The sequence below is a fragment of the Hyla sarda genome, unplaced genomic scaffold, assembly GCF_029499605.1.
Source record: "Hyla sarda isolate aHylSar1 unplaced genomic scaffold, aHylSar1.hap1 scaffold_187, whole genome shotgun sequence".
Taxonomy (NCBI): Eukaryota; Metazoa; Chordata; class Amphibia; order Anura; family Hylidae; genus Hyla; species Hyla sarda.
Window position 1 is genome coordinate 397,603 of NW_026608521.1, and position 21,391 is coordinate 418,993.

The following is a 21,391-nucleotide window of genomic DNA, read 5'->3' on the forward strand; positions in this document are numbered from 1 at the left end:
ATGCAGCTCTTCACGCCACCCCTATAAAGCTATACTGGTAGACATTGGGTATGGCTGCCACAACATTACAGCATAAAGCCACCTAAGGAAAATGGAGCACAGATCTTTATTCCAGATGTAGGTACATAGTGCGGGGGAGGGGACAGACAGGGTGGCCCTACCTGAACAGACTATCCTCCTGACAAGTGTGATCAGCCTGCCCCTGTCCACACTTGTCATAAGGATAGTCTGTCCCAGTGTTTCCCATCCAAGGTGCACCCTGGTCTCTTCATAGAAGATGTTGTGGTGTCCCGGTACAGGACATGTCCTGTCCCTTTTGTCTGGAGTCCCCTCAGCCAGAGTCCCTCCATGGGCTCTTCTGAAGGGCTAACCCCTAGTCACCTCTTAAAATGTAATATTTAATGTTTATAGTTATATATGTAATTAATTTAGGATATCTCTGTATAGGACCTTAGAGGTCACGTGCCTATAATTTATGTTATGCTATGGTTTAAGGACCTTTGGGTCATGTGATATACCCAGAGTTCCAGAGGTCAGGACTGACAGGTTTGGCTATCCAATGATCTTAGTCCCACCCCCTTGATATATAAGGGGCTGCTGCCACTAAATTCCCTCTTGTTCCTGGCACTTAAAGCCCATCTCAGCACAAATCATCAATTCAAGCTAGGCCTGAATCCTTATCTTCCGCAGCCACTAACCCGTCCGTTATCCAGCTCAAAACTACTAAAATCCTGTGTGACTACTGCAACTCAATTATCTATCAGAGCTCATTGCACTCAGAAGTCCCAGCCAACCTGTGAGGAAAATGAACTACGGTTCTCTATACAAAGACTGTCCGGTTTCCTGCAGTTGCATAAAATATGCAGTAAAGTTTATTTCGGTTTTCATCAATATCTGCTGTGGACATTCAATTATTTATATCACGATAACATAGGGTTAATACCAACATTCCCCTACACTATTACCTGCACCACCTAGTCACCAAAATGTGAACACCCAAAACCATGGTGTGAGCTATGCTCAGGGATATTCCTATCGCCCGACGCCCGGGACATGCAGTTCCAGGAGCAGAATTGCAATTTTTATAATATCCCAGAAATTTTTATTTTTTTTATTAAAAAGCAATTAAAAAGTCAGATCAATACCAAAAGGGTACCAATACAGAAGACAGATTATGGCGTAAAAAATTAGCCCTCCTACAGCCTGGTATGCGAAGAAAAAAAAAAAAAATTAAACAAAGCTACAGGGGTCAGAAAATGGCAAACAAATTCAAAAAAGTTCAGAATTTTTTTAAATTAGTAAAGCATGACGGAAACTATAGAAATCTGGTATCTCTGTAATCTGGCGACCTAAAGTATCAGAACATCATGTTCTAAACCACAAGGTAAATGGCGTAGAATAAAAAAAAAAAAAAAAAAAAAAAAAAACCACCAAATCATAGTAGGTAGTTATGGCTATTCTAGGGCAAGGAGGAAAAAACGAGAATGTAAAAACGAAAAATTGGCCCGGACAAGTGGATAGTCAGGAGGGACAAGTAGTTTATTAAATGTCTACACCCCTCTATGCTGAAACCATGCGACCCCTGCATGCGGAAACCATGGGACCCCTGCAAGACAGCAAGAATTATTTATCTGTACATATCAGAAGTTCTATTTTAGCGCAATCCATTACCATGAGAACGCCACTGGAGTATTCAGACTTCAGCCACAGCCTGAGCTGGCAGAATGTCTCCTACAACTCCGAGGTCTGCACTCTCCACCGTTACCAGCATTATGTTGTGTGCAAGAACCAGGAGGTCTGCACCATCATCATAGGAGAGCGCCAATCCCCATCTCCATCACTTGCCAGCGCCAATCCCCATCTCCATCAGCCTGAGTTGCCGCCAGCACTCCATGAGATGAGGAAGGGCACCGCATGTGTGCTAGATGCAAGAACCAGGATGCCTGCACGCTCCACTCGGGTGAGCGGTTCATTGTACCATACGTTTGTTTCACTCCACAATAGACTGGGAACAATCTTTTTGGACTACAAGATTTTTTAATTGAGACAATTCTATTATTACTGTTACCACACAAACAAGGGCCCTGATGGTGTCGGTAGTAATTTTATTTCACTTTTCTCTATTCTATAAATGTGAAATAATTAGAATAAATCTTTTTAGAGCGTTCACATAATTGCTGTGCCTGATATTAGAGATCTTCAGTAATAGTTATGGTTTTGTTTATTGTGTCTTTTCCTCAACTTGAGGATCGGGGACACCAGCCCATCTCGAAAACTGCATTATTTTGGTCAGAGCCAAATCCCTTTCCGTTTTTTTACTACTACCTACCTGGTCACCTTTACCTAACCCTTAATGCTCCCCAATAAATACTATACACACACACACACATAAATATACACAATACTACACACATGGGTTAATATTATACTCACACGTAAATACTACACAGGTAAATACTACACACACACACACTAAACACACGTAAATACTATACACATACACTACACACCCCCAGTAAATACTATACACACATTCCCCGTTAATTATACACACAAACTACTTGGTTAATACTATACACACACACACACACACACACACACACGTTACCTGGACGCCTCCACATTGCAGAAGCTGAGAGATTCCCTCATCGATCAGAGAGAAGGAACCGACCGCGTCCCCATCTAAGTGATCAGCATCCCGAGCCTGGAGGAGGAACCCCGAGAACCGTGAGCCGGACAAAGTCACTAAAGGGAAAGAGAAAACACTCAGCACACACCATAGGTGCAGACATCACAGCCACCATTGTTACCAGAGGAGAGGGATCAGTGCAGACATCACAGCCGCCATTGTTACTAGAGGAGAGGGATCAGTGCAGACATCACAGCCGCCATTGTTACCAGAGGAGAGGGATCAGTGCAGACATCACAGCCGCCATTGTTACCAGAGGAGAGGGATCGGTATAGACATCACAGCCGCCATTGTTACCAGGAAAGGGGGGGGGGGGGGTATCAGTGGTCACGATTTATGGAGCCGATATTTTACCCTCCAGTCCTTCGCTTTTTTTTTTTTAGGGCTCATTCACATTAAAAGGGATGTGGAATTCTTATCACCCGATGACCAGGACATGCAGTTCTGGGCAGATAAATTTTTCATGTCTCTAACCCAAGCAGGGCCGGACCTGAAAGCCCCCCAACAAGTACGGCAGCGCTCCGGAGTGTATGGAGCAGCTCCTGACTCGTGCCCGCTCCATACTCTGCAGCCCTCGGCTGATTTCAGTAGCCGGGGGCTGCTCGCTAACAGCCAGAATGCAACGATCAAATCTGACAGCGGCATATAAAGGGACATGTGAATGCACCCTGGTGAGCTAGTGGGGTGGATCCTGGCTGGACCAGACTATATCAATGGATCACAGAGCTCACAGATCAATGAGTTCAATAGAACTGATCTGTATGAGGAATCTAGTATTTCTCCTAGAAGACCCCTAAAGGACTAAAAGAGTGTGTGTGTGTGTGTGTGTGTGTGTGTGTGTGTGTGTGTGTGTGTGTGTGTGTGTGGGGGGGGGGGGGGGGGTGGAAAGAGAAAGTTACAGGGGTCAGGAAACGGCAATAAAAAAAAATTCTAAATAAAAGTTCAGATTTTTTTAAATTAGGTAAAACGTGACGGAAACTACACGAATCTGGTATTGCTGTAATCAAGCCAATCTTCAGTATCAAATTTACATGTCATCTGGCCACAAGGTAAGTGTTGTGAAAACGAAAACCACCAAATTGTCAAAATTCTCTTTTTTGTAAATTTCACCTAACCAATATATATTTTAGCTTCGGAGAATATGCTATGGAAAAATAAAAAAGGAGTCATTACAAAATACAATTGGTTCCACAAACAACAAACGCTTATATGAGTCTGTAGATTGAAAAATAACGTGTTATGGCTATTATAGGGTGAGGAAGAAAAAACGAAGGGGGGGGGGGGGGGGGAGGAGGAGATCACCACACTCACCTCTGATCCTGTCTCCTGGACTGTACACGCTCCTGTCCACACTGATCTTATGGAGGGCTCCTGACTGCGGGTGATGTCCGTGTTGAGGGGTCATGGAGTCACAGGCGGAGGTCACCCTCCCATCTGGGTATCCGGTGACGGGAGAACAAACCACAGAAAGAAACCAGACAGCAAACACTGAAGACCACAGAGACATCTGTAACCAGAAGAAATACAGAGATCAGAGGGGCCCCCCGAACAAACCAGCCAGGCCCCCCCCACCCAACCCCCAAAAGACACAGCTAGGGGCCCCCCACCTCATTCCCATGCCCAAAGACATAGCCAGGGACACCCACCCACCAACAGTCAGGGGTAGCAGTCACTTATCCATTATGGAGAAGAAAAATGGTTTGTCCAGCTCCTATAAAACCTAAATAATTTCATTAAAAAAATCCAAAAGAAAAAAAAAAAGGTTCAAGGCAAAAGCCAAATGAAGTGCCAACATATATGTCCATCAGCAGTAGTTATGGGCAGTGCACTGGATGAGAAATTGGTTATCGAAATGCTTGAAGACACACATCGTCCAATCATGAATGACCCCACTAAGTCTACTGGAGAAACTACTACAGGAGGAGGAAAGTGTAAATATCATCACTACGAAACAGGAATATACGCTACCTGCTACACCCGTTTGTCTTTATTTTTGTGTTTTTGGAAACGTGTGAAAAACCAGTCTCCCCCCATCCATTGAGGCCCATCGTGGCCAGGATCAATTTCCTTCTTGATCGACTTGGTGCGTGGCTCGACAATCTCCTGTAACCGCTGGTCACCCGTACCCCGGGATACAAAGACTTTTACAAGCTACATGAAATATTGAATGGCCTAACAAGGCTACGCGCTTATCCTGCCATATAGTTGCACTTTACACTTTTATTCCCCCACTCCAAGGCAGTTCGTGCCGTTACGTATCAGACAAGTACAGTAATTACAGTGCAGAACTCAATATACTGTGGATGTATATTAAACAATTTTTTGGCGCTTCAATAAACGTTATTTACAGATAACCGGATGTCCTATGGGGCCAAGTTCTCTCCATCTCTGGCCAGTCTTTACATGGCGGTCGTCTTGTATGCCAGTACCAACCCATTGTTCCATCTCATTGGGTGGTATGGCAGATCTATTGACGGCCTCCTAGTTTGGCTTGTAACCCCAGAATAAGCAGACGAGTTCAGTAATTTTTTTTTTTTTTTTTTAACTATAATCAATACAGTCTTTAATTCACTATTAATGGGATAACTGTAGTACTAATTTGTTGGATGTTACTTTAACCGATGTACCAGAACAAAATAAAATCTTAAAAAGTATCTGTCACCAAATAAACTGTTCTCAACTACCTCTGGCTATGTTCCCTAACACCTGTGCATGTTTCAGTCTGTGTTGCTATCAGTGAGGCTCTTCTTCAGCTGTCAGTCTGTGCAGCTTTCTAAGAATCTGTGGAGCTTTCACTTTCTGTACAGCTGTCAATCAAGCTCAGTGCAGGGAAGCACTTCCTGAGTTTGGTCTCCTGCCAGGTTGGGAGGAGACCAAACTCACTGTATTGTGTCAGGGAACAGAACAGAGCCACCTAGTGGACATTTTTTCTATTACATTTTAAACATATTCATGTTGATAATTTTAAAAGCAAGTGAATGGGAAAGTGTCTGCGAATTACACAAGGAACAATATAATAAAAGTTTTATTTGGCGACAGGTATTTAACCAAACTGTACCGCAAACAGTTTACTACATGCAAAAGTTGTCACCCATGACCTGCCATTAGGAATCTCCCAATAGGAGAATTTGTGAACGAGAAAGACTGGCTCTGAAACGCAAGACTACCGGAAAGTCCACGAATAGCGGCATCACAGGAGCCAAGAATATTGTGAATTCTAAACCTGAAGAATAAATCACGAACCAATCAAGTTCTTCCCCAAGCTGATCCCCTCACGTTCAGCACTTTATAGCGAATACACTTTGAACAGGTGATACAAGCCATTTTACACCATCTACCCGTCCATCATGAAGAGACTAAAATACTCAGCTCAGGCATCAGACTTGTAACACGCACAGGAAAATCTCTGTATAATCAACTTTCTCCCAGTGACTTCCATAGCAACAAAAAGAACAATGTGAATTGGCTCCGGCTGCTATAAATCACGTACAATGCAACCTTTGAAAACGACTTGATGTATTCATAACCTACTTCAAACGGAACTAAATAAATAAAAAAACTTTCATAAATTGCCATTACACACGCAATTTACCTTGCTATGTGTCACAGGGATGTGGAATTCCTATCACCCGATACATGCAGTTCCGGGCGCAGGGCAGGTGATTTTTTTCGGCCCTTAGCCTTTTGGGCAAGAAGGGCCGGACCTAACAAGCGCGGGGCACTCAGCAGCCTGTAAAGGAGCGGCTCCCGACTCCTGCCTGCTCCATACTATGCAGCCCACGGCTGTTCTCAGTAGCCAGGGGCTGCTGTGAGGAGGAAATTTGCGACCCGTGCAGACTTGTTACAGCGCCTCCCCAAATTCCCACCTCACACCACCGCTAATAGCCAGCATGCGACGATTGTCACGGCTGGCTATTAACCCTTTAGATTGCCGCTGTTAAAGCTGACAGCTGTGTCTAAAGGGACATGTGAATGCTGCGATACGCTATAGAGGTAGCCGGAGGGCTTACCCCTGTTGCCTGCTTTCCATGGCTCTGTCATTGATGGATCCTGGCTGGACTAGGCTATATCAATGGAGTTCAATAGAACTGATCTGTATGAAGAATCTGATGATTCCTCCTAAAAGTCTAAGTAAAAAAAAGTTTTAATACCCTTAGAAGATACACCAACCCCTTCCATGTTAAGAGTTCAACATAAAAATAAACCAGGGGCAGAGCTAACCGCTGAAGAGAGAGGATGCACTCTTAGTTCTCTCTCCCTTGCACCCTGAGAAAAGCGTCCCAAAACGGCAAAATACCAAAAAAGTTTAATGGCAGAGCACTACCCATGATCTCCCCAACATCTGCTGCTTGATTTGAGATCAACTGCATCTGGATCGGCTTCTGGGTTCGGGCGCTGGGAACAACGCAGCGCCGGAGGCCTGGTGCTGGAGGAGATAAGCGCCATCTTCCCCCCTCCCTTGTGGTGCCATGGCTAAGCTTCGGCATAGGATCAGCGAGGTAAAACAGCTGCAGGTCCACGTCACTCACCGGAGCTCCAGCGGTGTCGGGCTGCCTCCCGGCTCGCTTCTACAGTGAGGAAGAGGGGGTCCCGTCCCTTACAGAAGAGCCCCTGGTGTTACCTGCACAGAAGTTTCCCCGGCTTGCTTGCTGGACCAGCACAGAAGAGCGTGCACACCCCGGGGACGGGTGCCCTTACTGGTCCTCACGTTCCTGCCCGCTCTGGCTGTCAGCTCACAAACATAACACCGGCAGTGAGCTCAATAAAGTCTGCAGTCTCTACAGAAGGTTCTCAAGTCTTGGGTTTGATCGGTGAGTGTGACGGGGCTCCAATCAAGGGAAACTAAGGCTGGGACATTCCTATACTTAATCAGTACTATTAGTATTTCAGCAAGCATAACGCTGGCTACTTGATTAACCCCTCCTGCTCTTTGTATGCTCTGTCTGAAAGCCATTAGATTTAACGGAGACCCATGTTAATGCACCCTCAGATTGCTGGACTTATGCTAAAAGAATATACGGGGTGTGAAGTCTGGTGTATAATAACCTCATCCCTTCTACAAGGCCTTATCTACAAACAAGTGACTCTTCCATAAATGAGCTTTTCGAATAGCACTCGGCAGCATAGAAACTGCTCACTCTTCATTGCACTGCACAACTCAAGGAGGTTTGGTGGGAAATAGGGACTTACTTGAATACCCACTCTTTAACCCAAAACCGAATGCTGTATTCCTGCATTACTTGATTCTACCACAAGGTGGCACCAGAGTCATATTCTATCACTGGTTGCTTGGAACAGTGAGGACTTGGCTTGATTTTTTTCTGAATTCTAGATGCCTCTACTCCATAATACTTCTGAACCTATACAACTTTGCATTTTGAAGTATGCCTAATAGGAGATCTAAGAAGCAGAATCCTCTTAAACTGACAGAATTTTATTCACTACGTAACAAATCCACGGTTTCAGACTCCATCGACAGTGATCCATATACTTAATCTTTAACTGTATCCGCTCCATTTGAGCCTCAAGTAGAACCGGATTGTTCCTCCAAGTTTACCTCGTACTCAGTGTTTGAAGAGCAACTCAGACTCTCCTCCTACATCACTACAAAGTATCTATTAAATCCACCACCATGTCGACTACCAACATTCCAAAGGTGGAATCTTCAAAAGACCTGGCTCTTCCCTCTGGTATCGAAACTAGCATTTGTTCATTGTTCCAAGAATTCAGGGAGTCTTTACAACAAGATTTTATGTCGTCTTTAAGCTCTCTAACCAAAGAAGTCAACCAGCTGGGTGACCGCACAGCCCACCTAGAAGATAAAATGGAAAAAAAACTGAAGCACACAATGCTCTTGTTGACAAACAAAATGAGACGACTGATGATGTGAATGCAATTCAGCTCAAAATTTCCGATCTTGAAGATAGATCCAGACGGAACACTATCTGCTTTCGGAGTATTCCAGAGTCAATTTCCAACTCAGAGTTAAAGGAGTTCGTAGAGGACTATTTTTCAATTTTGTCTCCTAATGCAGATAATCATGACGTGATAAGCGAGGGTACATAGACTCCAAAACCCACCCAAATGCCTAGGGAGGTACCACAGGACGTCCTGGCCAGGATCCACTTTTACCTTTATGTAGAAGAAGTGATGAACGCTGCTAGGAGAACCAAAGATATTCCTGAATGTTTCTCCAAGATTTTACTTTTTGCTGATCTCTCTGCAGCAACTCTCAAGACGTAGAGCCTTCTCCACTTCAACTACTATCCTACGTGAGGAGGGGGTCCCTTATTGCTGGGGGTTCCCTATGAAATTGCTGGTACAGAGAAATGGAGCCACCCACTCCTTCCTCACGCCGAAGGAAGCTCTTATTGCTATCAGTAAATGGTTCCCTAAACTGATAAAGAAATCCATGATGGACTCTCTGGCAAGAAAGCCTTCTCCAAGAGTGGACTACAGTTGGAAGAAGGTCTCCTGGTGCCTCATCTAGAGACTTTCCCGGATCAACGGATCAAGACAGTCCAGATCCTCCGACCTGAATACCACGTCCATGGGATGGTTATCTTTGGTTTTTTGATTTTTCCGGAGAAGCCTCAACTGCTGTAGTTAATTTGTTCCCTCACCCTTTTGTGTTCTTCTTGCTATAACACTTCCATGTCTCTTCTCCTCTTGGTCCCTTTTTCCAGCTGTTGCCTCTGGAGTCTCTCTCTCTCTCTCTCTCTCTCTTCCATCCTTTTTTCCCCTCCAACAGGTGGCGGATGTCAAAGACTGATTATGGCTAATGCATTTCAGTGACTCTGGGAGCACAGGGGAGTGCAAACTCGAATACTGTATGTTGAAATATATGCGGTTAGTACAAGTTATCATATATCGGGGTCGAAGTTCCCCTCTACCACTTCACCACTTTATCCTCCCCCCACGCCAACTAGTGCCTTACGGCTATGGCTTGTTCTCAGAACGTTGCTTTATTATCTCATGTTTCTACTGTTTTTAGCTGTCGTATTAGTTTTTCTATGTGCTCGATCCATCTTTTCAAGGATTATGGTGTCATCAGTTGACCCAGGGGGACTCTTTCAACTGATTTCAATACTCAAAGAGGTGTTTTCCAAATAGTTGTATCTTAGCGTTTACTCATTTTTACCTTGATGGTTAGGATTTCTACACTAAATGTTAAGGGCCTTAACAACCCATTTAAACAAATCTTATTCTAGTCGGAATGTCAAACTAAAATGCGATATAATCTGTGCCCAAGAAACCCATTTATTAGAATCCGATACATAGATTGAAAAATAAAAAATTCCCACATATATTCTTTTCTCCTAACGCTTGGAAGAAAAAAGGCGTACTCATAGCTATCAAGGACTCCCTCACTTATGATCCCTATTGCAGATATATACTGTTGAATTGTGAAATTATCAATTCTAAATTTACAATTGTAACGATATATGCCTCCAATAACCAACAGATCAAGTTCCTTGCCCATGTACTAAAAATTATTTCTACGAATAAGTATGGGTCACTCATGATTGTGAGAGACTAACAAAGGTCTTTCTCCACAGATAGAATATTATAAATATGGGGAATTTTGTCTATTTAAAGAAGACCTTTATGATTCTTGGAGGTCTTTGAATGCTAATGATAGAGATTATACCTTTTTTCCCCACACTCCCATAACATGTATTCCCGTATTGATCTCATAATGGTCGATAAATTGTTGCTCCAAAAAAACATCCTCCTCGGTAATAGGCATTATCAGCTGGTCAGACCACGCGCCGGTAACAGTCTCTATTAGAGAGGACTTTAACAAACCCACAGTCTTTCTCTGGAGACTTAACTATTGTCAGACATAGCCTCTTCCAGTGTAATTGAAAAAGGTATTCAAGAATACTTCCAACTTAATGACACTGTGGACACTTCAGTTTTCACTAATTGGTGTGCCCATAAAGCAGTACTGAGGGGGAATTACTCAGAAATTAGCATCCGATCAAAAAAAAAAAAATCAAGAATGTCCAAGACACAAACTCACTGAGGCAATTAAATTGTTGGAAAACGACCACACATTGTCGATTTTTTTCCTTAAAAGATCGAACACTAAATATTACTGGCAGGGTAATAAGGCAGGAAAAATTATGGCAAATCGATTTAAAGCCAGAGCAGCCAAGACTAAAATCATATAATATATATTCTCCCGACGGGGAAAAAATATTTAATCCACAACATATAGCTGATGTCTTGGCTGATTATCATCAAAATTTGTACAACTTACACTCTGACACCGAGACACCTCAACCACAAAAGCCCTTAAAGTCCTTTTTGGATGCCATTCATCTACCATAGGTCGACGCTGGTACTTTGGAAGACGTAGGTAGACCTATATCCCTCCTGGAGCTCACGTCGGTAATCACCTCATTAAAGCCAAATAAATCCCCTGGCCCCAACAGATTCACAGGGGAATACTACAAACTGTTTCAGACAACCCTCTCTACTCACCTCCTCCCTCTTTATAATGAAATATTTAATAAAGGATATATTCCTCCCAAAATGTTAAAAGCTATAGCGGTCACCCTCCCTAAGCCAGAGAAAACTGATAGACCAGAGAATTTTCACCCTAAAAATCATTGTTAAATGTAAATTTAAAGATCTACGACAAAATTCTAGCCAACAGACTAAGTGACATACTTCACTCATTGGTCAAAAATGATCAAGTGTTATTTATTCAGCAAAGACGGACCGTGGATGGTAACAGAAGATTCATTGATGCACCATGTGGAATCGTGTCCGACGCCTTCCATGATGCTAACACTGGACGCGGAGAAGGCGTTAGAAAGGACAATCTACATACCCCCAATTAATCCTGTCAAAGTTTGGCTTTACTAATAATAAATCAGCTATACTAGCCTTATACACTTGCCCCTTGGCCTCGGTATTTACCTCTGGCTTCCTTTCACACCCTTTCAGTATCACTAATGGAACCTGCCAGGGGTGCCCACTCTCCCCACTAATGGAACCGCTAGCAGAGACAATTAGGATGAACCCCATATTTCGGGGGTTGATTTGGGGCGCTATGACCACCGCGGTCTCTTTGCGGATGACGTCATTATCATTCCCTACCCAATGTAGTAAAAGACAAGTACAAGCTTCTGGTGTAGTCTCCCATTACAAAATAAACACCAATAAATCTCAAATTCTTGGACTATGTTTGCCACATAATATGATTCAAGCTATTAAATCCAGTTTTCCCTTCCCGTGGGCTATTGATTCGATTACCTACCTTGGAATTAAGTTGACTTATCGGCAAATGCCATCTAACTTAAATGTCTATCACAGATCGATATCCGGACCCACTAGACTACTGTTTCCCAACCAGTGTGCCTCCAGCTGTTGAAAAACTACAACTCCCAGCATGCCCGGACAGCCTTCGGCTGTCCAGGCATGCTGGGAGTTGTAGTTTTGCAACAGCTAGAGGCACACTGGTTGGGAAACCCTGGTCTTGACACTTCATTGAGAAGCAGGAGACTTGTCCAGTCTCCGCGTCCATGGTATGGAAGGGGTTAAAGGGGTAATCCACTGGAAAACAAACATTTTCTTTTAAAATGAACCGGTGCCAGAAAGTTAGACAGATTTGTAAGTTACTTCTATTAAAAAAAAAATCTCAATCCTTCCAGTACTTAGCTGCTGTATGAGCCACAGGAAGTTCTTTTCTTTTTGAATTAATTTTCAGTCTGACCACAGTGCTCTCTACTGACACCTCTGTCCACATCAGGAACTGTCCAGAGCAGGAGAGGTTTGCTATGGGGATTTGCTCCTACTCTGGACAGTTCCTGACATGGACAGAGGGGTCAGCAGAGAGCACTGTGGTCAGACAGAAAGGAAATTAAAAAAGAAAAGAACTTCCTGTGGATCATGCAGCAGCTGATAAGTACTGGAAGCATAGGGATTTTTTAATAGAAGTAATTTACAAATCTGTTTAACTTTCCGGCCCAGTTGATTTATAAGAAAGTGTTTTCTAGAGGAGTACCCCTTTAAGCCCTCTGGCCGGGGCGGTGACTGATCCAAGGCTTCGTTCACACGTCATGTTCCTGCATTTTAAAACGTCGTTTTTCTGCTGAAAGGTCATGAAAAAAAAAAAATATATATAGAAAAAAAATAAGTGAACATAACGAATGATAAGACGACAAACATCCGTTATTTTACTGGGCATTATGTTAAAATAACGGACATGTTCCATCCGTTATTTCCATCTTCTGAGCATGTGCAGTATGAATAACAGATCATAATGGACGTCAATTGTGAACATCCGTCACCCATAGACTTCAATGTTAACATTTAACCAGTTGTTATTCCACCGTTCTTGTTTACGAGATAAAAAATAAGTGCACGAACCGTCTTTTGCGCCATTAGTCATAACAGGACATAACGGACGGTCAAAAATCCCATTGACATGAATTGTATATTTTGAGGCCGTATTAGGGACGGACGGGAGTTTTTACAGGTGATAAGTCGCGTGCAGCCTCAGCTGGTGGTCAGACGGGAGGCGTATTGGACTATAGGAAGGATTTATTGTATACGGACATATGGAGACCTGTATAAATCCCTCTGGTCATATCTGGTACATTCACACTTTGCTTTCCTGCATACACAGGTGTTTACACAATTTTACTAATTACTCACAACCCCGACATTTGGTAGATGTCCTGTAATCGTTCATCTCTTCCTCTCCGGTACGTAGGCACAAATATCAGGTATACACACACACACACACACACACACATATCAGGTATACACACACACACACACATATCAGGTATACACACACACACACACACACATATCAGGTATACACACACACACACACACATATCAGGTATACACACACACACACATATCAGGTATACACACACACACACACATCAGGTATACACACACACACACACATCAGGTATACACACACACACACACATCAGGTATACACACACACACACATATATCAGGTATACACACACACACACACACACATATCAGGTATACACACACACACACACACATATCAGGTATACACACACACACACACATATCAGGTATACACACACACACACACACATATCAGGTATACACACACACACACACACATATCAGGTATACACACACACACACACACATATCAGGTATACACACACACATATCAGGTATACACACACACATATCAGGTATACACACACACATCTCTATCAGGTATACACACACACATCTCTATCAGGTATACACACACACATCTCTATCAGGTATACACACACACACATCTCTATCAGGTATACACACACACACATCTCTATCAGGTATACACACACACACATCTCTATCAGGTATACACACACACACATCTCTATCAGGTATACACACACACACATCTCTATCAGGTATACACACACACATCTCTATCAGGTATACACACACACATCTCTATCAGGTATACACACACACATCTCTATCAGGTATACACACACACATCTCTATCAGGTATACACACACACATCTCTATCAGGTATACACACACACATCTCTATCAGGTATACACACACACATCTCTATCAGGTATACACACACACATCTCTATCAGGTATACACACACACATCTCTATCAGGTATACACACACACATCTCTATCAGGTATACACACACACATCTCTATCAGGTATACACACACACATCTCTATCAGGTATACACACACACATCTCTATCAGGTATACACACACACATCTCTATCCGGTATACACACACACATCTCTATCCGGTATACACACACACATCTCTATCAGGTATACACACACATATCAGGTATACACACACATATCAGGTATACACACACATATCAGGTATACACACACATATCAGGTATACACACACATATCAGGTATACACACACACACCTCTATCAGGTATACACACACATCTCTATCAGGTATACACACACATCTCTATCAGGTATACACACACATATCAGGTATACACACACACACCTCTATCAGGTATACACACACACATCTCTATCAGGTATACACACACACATCTCTATCAGGTATACACACACACATCTCTATCAGGTATACACACACACATCTCTATCAGGTATACACACACACATCTCTATCAGGTATACACACACACATCTCTATCAGGTATACACACACACATCTCTATCAGGTATACACACACACATCTCTATCAGGTATACACACACACATCTCTATCAGGTATACACACACACATCTCTATCAGGTATACACACACACATCTCTATCAGGTATACACACACACATCTCTATCAGGTATACACACACACATCTCTATCAGGTATACACACACACATCTCTATCAGGTATACACACACACATCTCTATCAGGTATACACACACACATCTCTATCAGGTATACACACACACATCTCTATCAGGTATACACACACACATCTCTATCAGGTATACACACACACATCTCTATCAGGTATACACACACATCTCTATCAGGTATACACACACATCTCTATCAGGTATACACACACATCTCTATCAGGTATACACACACATCTCTATCAGGTATACACACACATCTCTATCCGGTATACACACACATCTCTATCCGGTATACACACATCTCTCTATCCGGTATACACATATCTCTCTATCCGGTATACACATATCTCTCTATCCGGTATACACATATCTCTCTATCCGGTATACACATATCTCTCTATCCGGTATACACATATCTCTCTATCCGGTATACACATATCTCTCTATCCGGTATACACATATCTCTCTATCCGGTATACACATATCTCTCTATCCGGTATACACATATCTCTCTATCCGGTATACACATATCTCTCTATCCGGTATACACATATCTCTCTATCCGGTATATATATATATATATATATATATATATATATATATATCTCTCTATCCGGTATATATATATATATATATATCTCTCTATCCGGTATATATATATATATATATATATATATATATATATATATATATATCTCTATCCGGTATATATATATATATATATATATATATATATATATCTCTCTATCCGGTATATATATATATATATCTCTCTATCCGGTATATATATATATCTCTCTATCAGGTATATATATATATATCTCTCTATCGGGTATATATATCTCTCTATCAGGTATATATATCTCTCTATCAGGTATATATATATCTCTATCAGGTATATATATATCTAATATCTCTATCAGGTACATGTGTATATATATAATATCTCTATCAGGTACATATATATATATAATATCTCTATCAGGTACATATATATATAATATCTCTATCAGGTACATATATATATATAATATCTCTATCAGGTATATATATATATAATATCTCTATCAGGTACATATATATATATATATATATATATATATATTATCTCTATGTACCTGATAGAGATATTATATATATATATATACCTGATAGAGATATTATATATATATATGTACCTGATAGAGATATTATATATATATGTACCTGATAGAGATATTATATATATATATGTACCTGATAGAGATATTATATATATATATATACCTGATAGAGATATTATATATATATATGTACCTGATAGAGATATTATATATATATGTACCTGATAGAGATATTATATATATATATACCTGATAGAGATATTATATATATATATATACCTGATATATATATATATATATATAATATCTCTATCAGGTATATATATATATATATCTATCAGGTACATATATACATATATATATATATATATATATATATATATATATATATATATATAATATCTCTATGTACCTGATAGAGATATATATATATATGTACCTGATAGAGATATTATATATATATATATATATGTACCTGATAAAGATATTATATATATACCAAAGTCGCAGACGAGCAGGAAGTCACCGCTGCTCTCCTCCTCCCGCACCATGTGCTGTATACCCGGGAGTCCGCACTCACCTTCCCTCACACCGCCCCGGTCCGCACTCACCTCACACCGCCCCGGTCCGCACTCACCTCACACCGCCCCGGTCCGCACTCACCTCACACCGCCCCGGTCCGCACTCACCTCACACCTCCCCGGTCCGCACTCACCTCACACCTCCCCGGTCCGCACTCACCTCACACCGCCCCGGTCCGCACTCACCTCACACCTCCCCGGTCCGCACTCACCTCACACCTCCCCGGTCCGCACTCACCTCACACCTCCCCGGTCCGCACTCACCTCACACCTCCCCGGTCCGCACTCACCTCACACCTCCCCGGTCCGCACTCACCTCACACCTCCCCGGTCCGCACTCACCTCACACCTCCCCGGTCCGCACTCACCTCACACCTCCCCGGTCCGCACTCACCTCACACCTCCCCGGTCCGCACTCACCTCACACCTCCCCGGTCCGCACTCACCTCACACCTCCCCGGTCCGCACTCACCTCACACCTCCCCGGTCCGCACTCACCTCACACCTCCCCGGTCCGCACTCACCTCACACCGCCCCGGTCCGCACTCACCTCACACCGCCCCGGTCCGCACTCACCTCACACCTCCCCGGTCCGCACTCACCTCACACCGCCCCGGTCCGCACTCACCTCACACCTCCCCGGTCCGCACTCACCTCACACCGCCCCGGTCCGCACTCACCTCACACCGCCCCGGTCCGCACTCACCTCACACCTCCCCGGTCCGCACTCACCTCACACCGCCCCGGTCCGCACTCACCTCCCCTCACACCGCCCCGGTCCGCACTCACCTCACACCGCCCCGGTCCGCACTCACCTCCCCTCACACCGCCCCGGTCCGCACTCACCTCACACCGCCCCGGTCCGCACTCACCTTCCCGCTCTGACTTCCGTCGGTTCTTACACCGCACCTGTCTTTCTTCTATAACTATATTAGAGGCGGGTAGGGGGGCGTGGTAGAATTGTCACCTCACGCACTAATTGGCTGAAGGGCGAATAATACTAATGAGTGGGAGGGGCAATACCTGGTCACCTGATCATATACACTGTATACAGGAGAGGAATGAGGGGTCACCTGATCATATATACAGGAGAGGACCGAGGGGTCACCTGATCATATATACTGTATACAGGAGAGGACTGAGGGGTCACCTGATCATATACACTGTATACAGGAGAGGACTGAGGGGTCACCTGATCATATATACAGGAGAGGACCGAGGGGTCACCTGATCATATACACTGTATACAGGAGAGGACTGAGGGGTCACCTGATCATATACACTGTATACAGGAGAGGACTGAGGGGTCACCTGATCATATATACTGTATACAGGAGAGGACTGAGGGGTCACCTGATCATATATACTGTATACAGGAGAGGACTGAGGGGTCACCTGATCATATATACAGGAGAGGACTGAGGGGTCACCTGATCATATATACTGTATACAGGAGAGGACTGAGGGGTCACCTGATCATATATACTGTATACAGGAGAGGACTGAGGGGTCACCTGATCATATACACTGTATACAGGAGAGGACTGAGGGGTCACCTGATCATATATACTGTATACAGGAGAGGACTGAGGGGTCACCTGATCATATACACTGTATACAGGAGAGGACTGAGGGGTCACCTGATCATATATACTGTATACAGGAGAGGACTGAGGGGTCACCTGATCATATATACTGTATACAGGAGAGGACTGAGGGGTCACCTGATCATATATACTGTATACAGGAGAGGACTGAGGGGTCACCTGATCATATATACTGTATACAGGAGAGGACTGAGGGGTCACCTGATCATATACACTGTATACAGGAGAGGACTGAGGGATCACCTGATCATATATACTGTATACAGGAGAGGACTGAGGGGGTCACCTGATCATATACACTGTATACAGGAGAGGACTGAGGGGTCACCTGATCATATACACTGTATACAGGAGAGGACTGAGGGGTCACCTGATCATATATACTGTATACAGGAGAGGACTGAGGGGTCACCTGATCATATACACTGTATACAGGAGAGGACTGAGGGGTCACCTGATCATATATACTGTATACAGGAGAGGACTGAGGGGTCACCTGATCATATATACTGTATACAGGAGAGGACTGAGGGGTCACCTGATCATATACACTGTATACAGGAGAGGACCGAGGGGTCACCTGATCATATACACTGTATACAGGAGAGGACTGAGGGGTCACCTGATCATATACACTGTATACAGGAGAGGACTGAGGGGTCACCTGATCATATATACTGTATACAGGAGAGGACTGAGGGGTCACCTGATCATATACTCTGTATACAGGAGAGGACTGAGGGGGTCACCTGATCATATACTCTGTATACAGGAGAGGACTGAGGGGTCACCTGATCATATATACAGGAGAGGACTGAGGGGTCACCTGATCATATATACTGTATACAGGAGAGGACTGAGGGGTCACCTGATCATATATACTGTATACAGGAGAGGACTGAGGGGTCACCTGATCATATATACTGTATACAGGAGAGGACTGAGGGGTCACCTGATCATATACACTGTATACAGGAGAGGACTGAGGGGTCACCTGATCATATATACTGTATACAGGAGAGGACTGAGGGGTCACCTGATCATATACTCTGTATACAGGAGAGGACTGAGGGGTCACCTGATCATATATACAGGAGAGGACTGAGGGGTCACCTGATCATATATACTGTATACAGGAGAGGACTGAGGGGTCACCTGATCATATATACTGTATACAGGAGAGGACTGAGGGGTCACCTGATCATATATACTGTATACAGGAGAGGACTGAGGGGTCACCTGATCATATACACTGTATACAGGAGAGGACTGAGGGGTCACCTGATCATATATACTGTATACAGGAGAGGACTGAGGGGTCACCTGATCATATACTCTGTATACAGGAGAGGACTGAGGGGTCACCTGATCATATATACTGTATACAGGAGAGGACTGAGGGGTCACCTGATCATATACACTGTATACAGGAGAGGACTGAGGGGTCACCTGATCATATATACTGTATACAGGAGAGGACTGAGGGGTCACCTGATCATATACTCTGTATACAGGAGAGGACTGAGGGGTCACCTGATCATATATACTGTATACAGGAGAGGACTGAGGGGTCACCTGATCATATGCACTGTATACAGGAAAGGACTGAGGGGTCACCTGATCATATACACTGTATACAGGAGAGGACTGAGGGGTCACCTGATCATATACACTGTATACAGGAGAGGACTGAGGGGTCACCTGATCATATATACTGTATACAGGAGAGGACTGAGGGGTCACCTGATCATATATACAGGAGAGGACTGAGGGGTCACCTGCTCATATATACAGGAGAGGACTGAGGGGTCACCTGATCATATACACTGTATACAGGAGAGGACTGAGGGGTCACCTGATCATATACTCTGTATACAGGAGAGGACTGAGGGGTCACCTGATCATATATACAGGAGAGGACTGAGGGGTCACCTGATCATATACACTGTATACAGGAGAGGACTGAGGGGTCACCTGATCATATATACTGTATACAGGAGAGGACTGAGGGGTCACCTGATCATATACTCTGTATACAGGAGAAGACTGAGGGGTCACCTGATCATATACTCTGTATACAGGAGAGGACTGAGGGGTCACCTGATCATATATACAGGAGAGGACTGAGGGGTCACCTGATCATATACACTGTATACAGGAGAGGACTGAGGGGTCACCTGATCATATACTCTGTATACAGGAGAGGACTGAGGGGTCACCTGATCATATATACAGGAGAGGACTGAGGGGTCACCTGATCATATACACTGTATACAGGAGAGGACTGAGGGGTCACCTGATCATATACACTGTATACAGGAGAGGACTGAGGGGTCACCTGATCATATACTCTGTATACAGGAGAGGACTGAGGGGTCACCTGATCATATATACAGGAGAGGACTGAGGGGTCACCTGATCATATACACTGTATACAGGAGAGGACTGAGGGGTCATCTGATCATATACACTGTATACAGGAGAGGACTGAGGGGTCACCTGATCATATATACTGTATACAGGAGAGGACTGAGGGGTCACCTGATCATATATACAGGAGAGGACTGAGGGGTCATCTGATCATATACACTGTATACAGGAGAGGACTGAGGGGTCACCTGATCATATACACTGTATACAGGAGAGGACCGAGGGGTCACCTGATCATATACACTGTATACAGGAGAGGACTGAGGGGTTACCTGATCATATATACTGTATACAGGAGAGGACTGAGGGGTCACCTGATCATATACACTGTATACAGGAGAGGACTGAGGGGTCACCTGATCATATACACTGTATACAGGAGAGGACTGAGGGGTCACCTGATCATATACACTGTATACAGGAGAGGACTGAGGGGTCACCTGATCATATATACTGTATACAGGAGAGGACTGAGGGGTCACCTGATCATATATACTGTATACAGGAGAGGACTGAGGGGTCACCTGATCATATACACTGTATACAGGAGAGGACTGAGGGGTCACCTGATCATATATACTGTATACAGGAGAGGACTGAGGGGTCACCTGATCATATATACTGTATACA

The 21,391-nt window shown here is 43.6% G+C and overlaps 1 protein-coding gene across 1 annotated transcript in view; it reads right to left on the reverse strand.

Annotated features, from left to right (window-relative positions):
• LOC130315341 (putative ferric-chelate reductase 1) overlaps positions 1 to 16,853 on the reverse strand; it is an 82,524-nt gene extending 65,671 nt beyond the window's left edge. The window contains exons 1-3 of the mRNA XM_056552757.1: positions 16,833 to 16,853; positions 4,001 to 4,196; positions 2,609 to 2,745 (exon numbers count right to left, since the gene is read on the reverse strand). Of these exons, the coding sequence (XP_056408732.1) occupies positions 2,609 to 2,745; positions 4,001 to 4,196 (333 nt within the window). The 5' untranslated portion in view covers positions 16,833 to 16,853. The remainder of the gene's footprint in view (positions 1 to 2,608; positions 2,746 to 4,000; positions 4,197 to 16,832) is intronic.
• Positions 16,854 to 21,391: the final 4,538 nt, after the last annotated feature.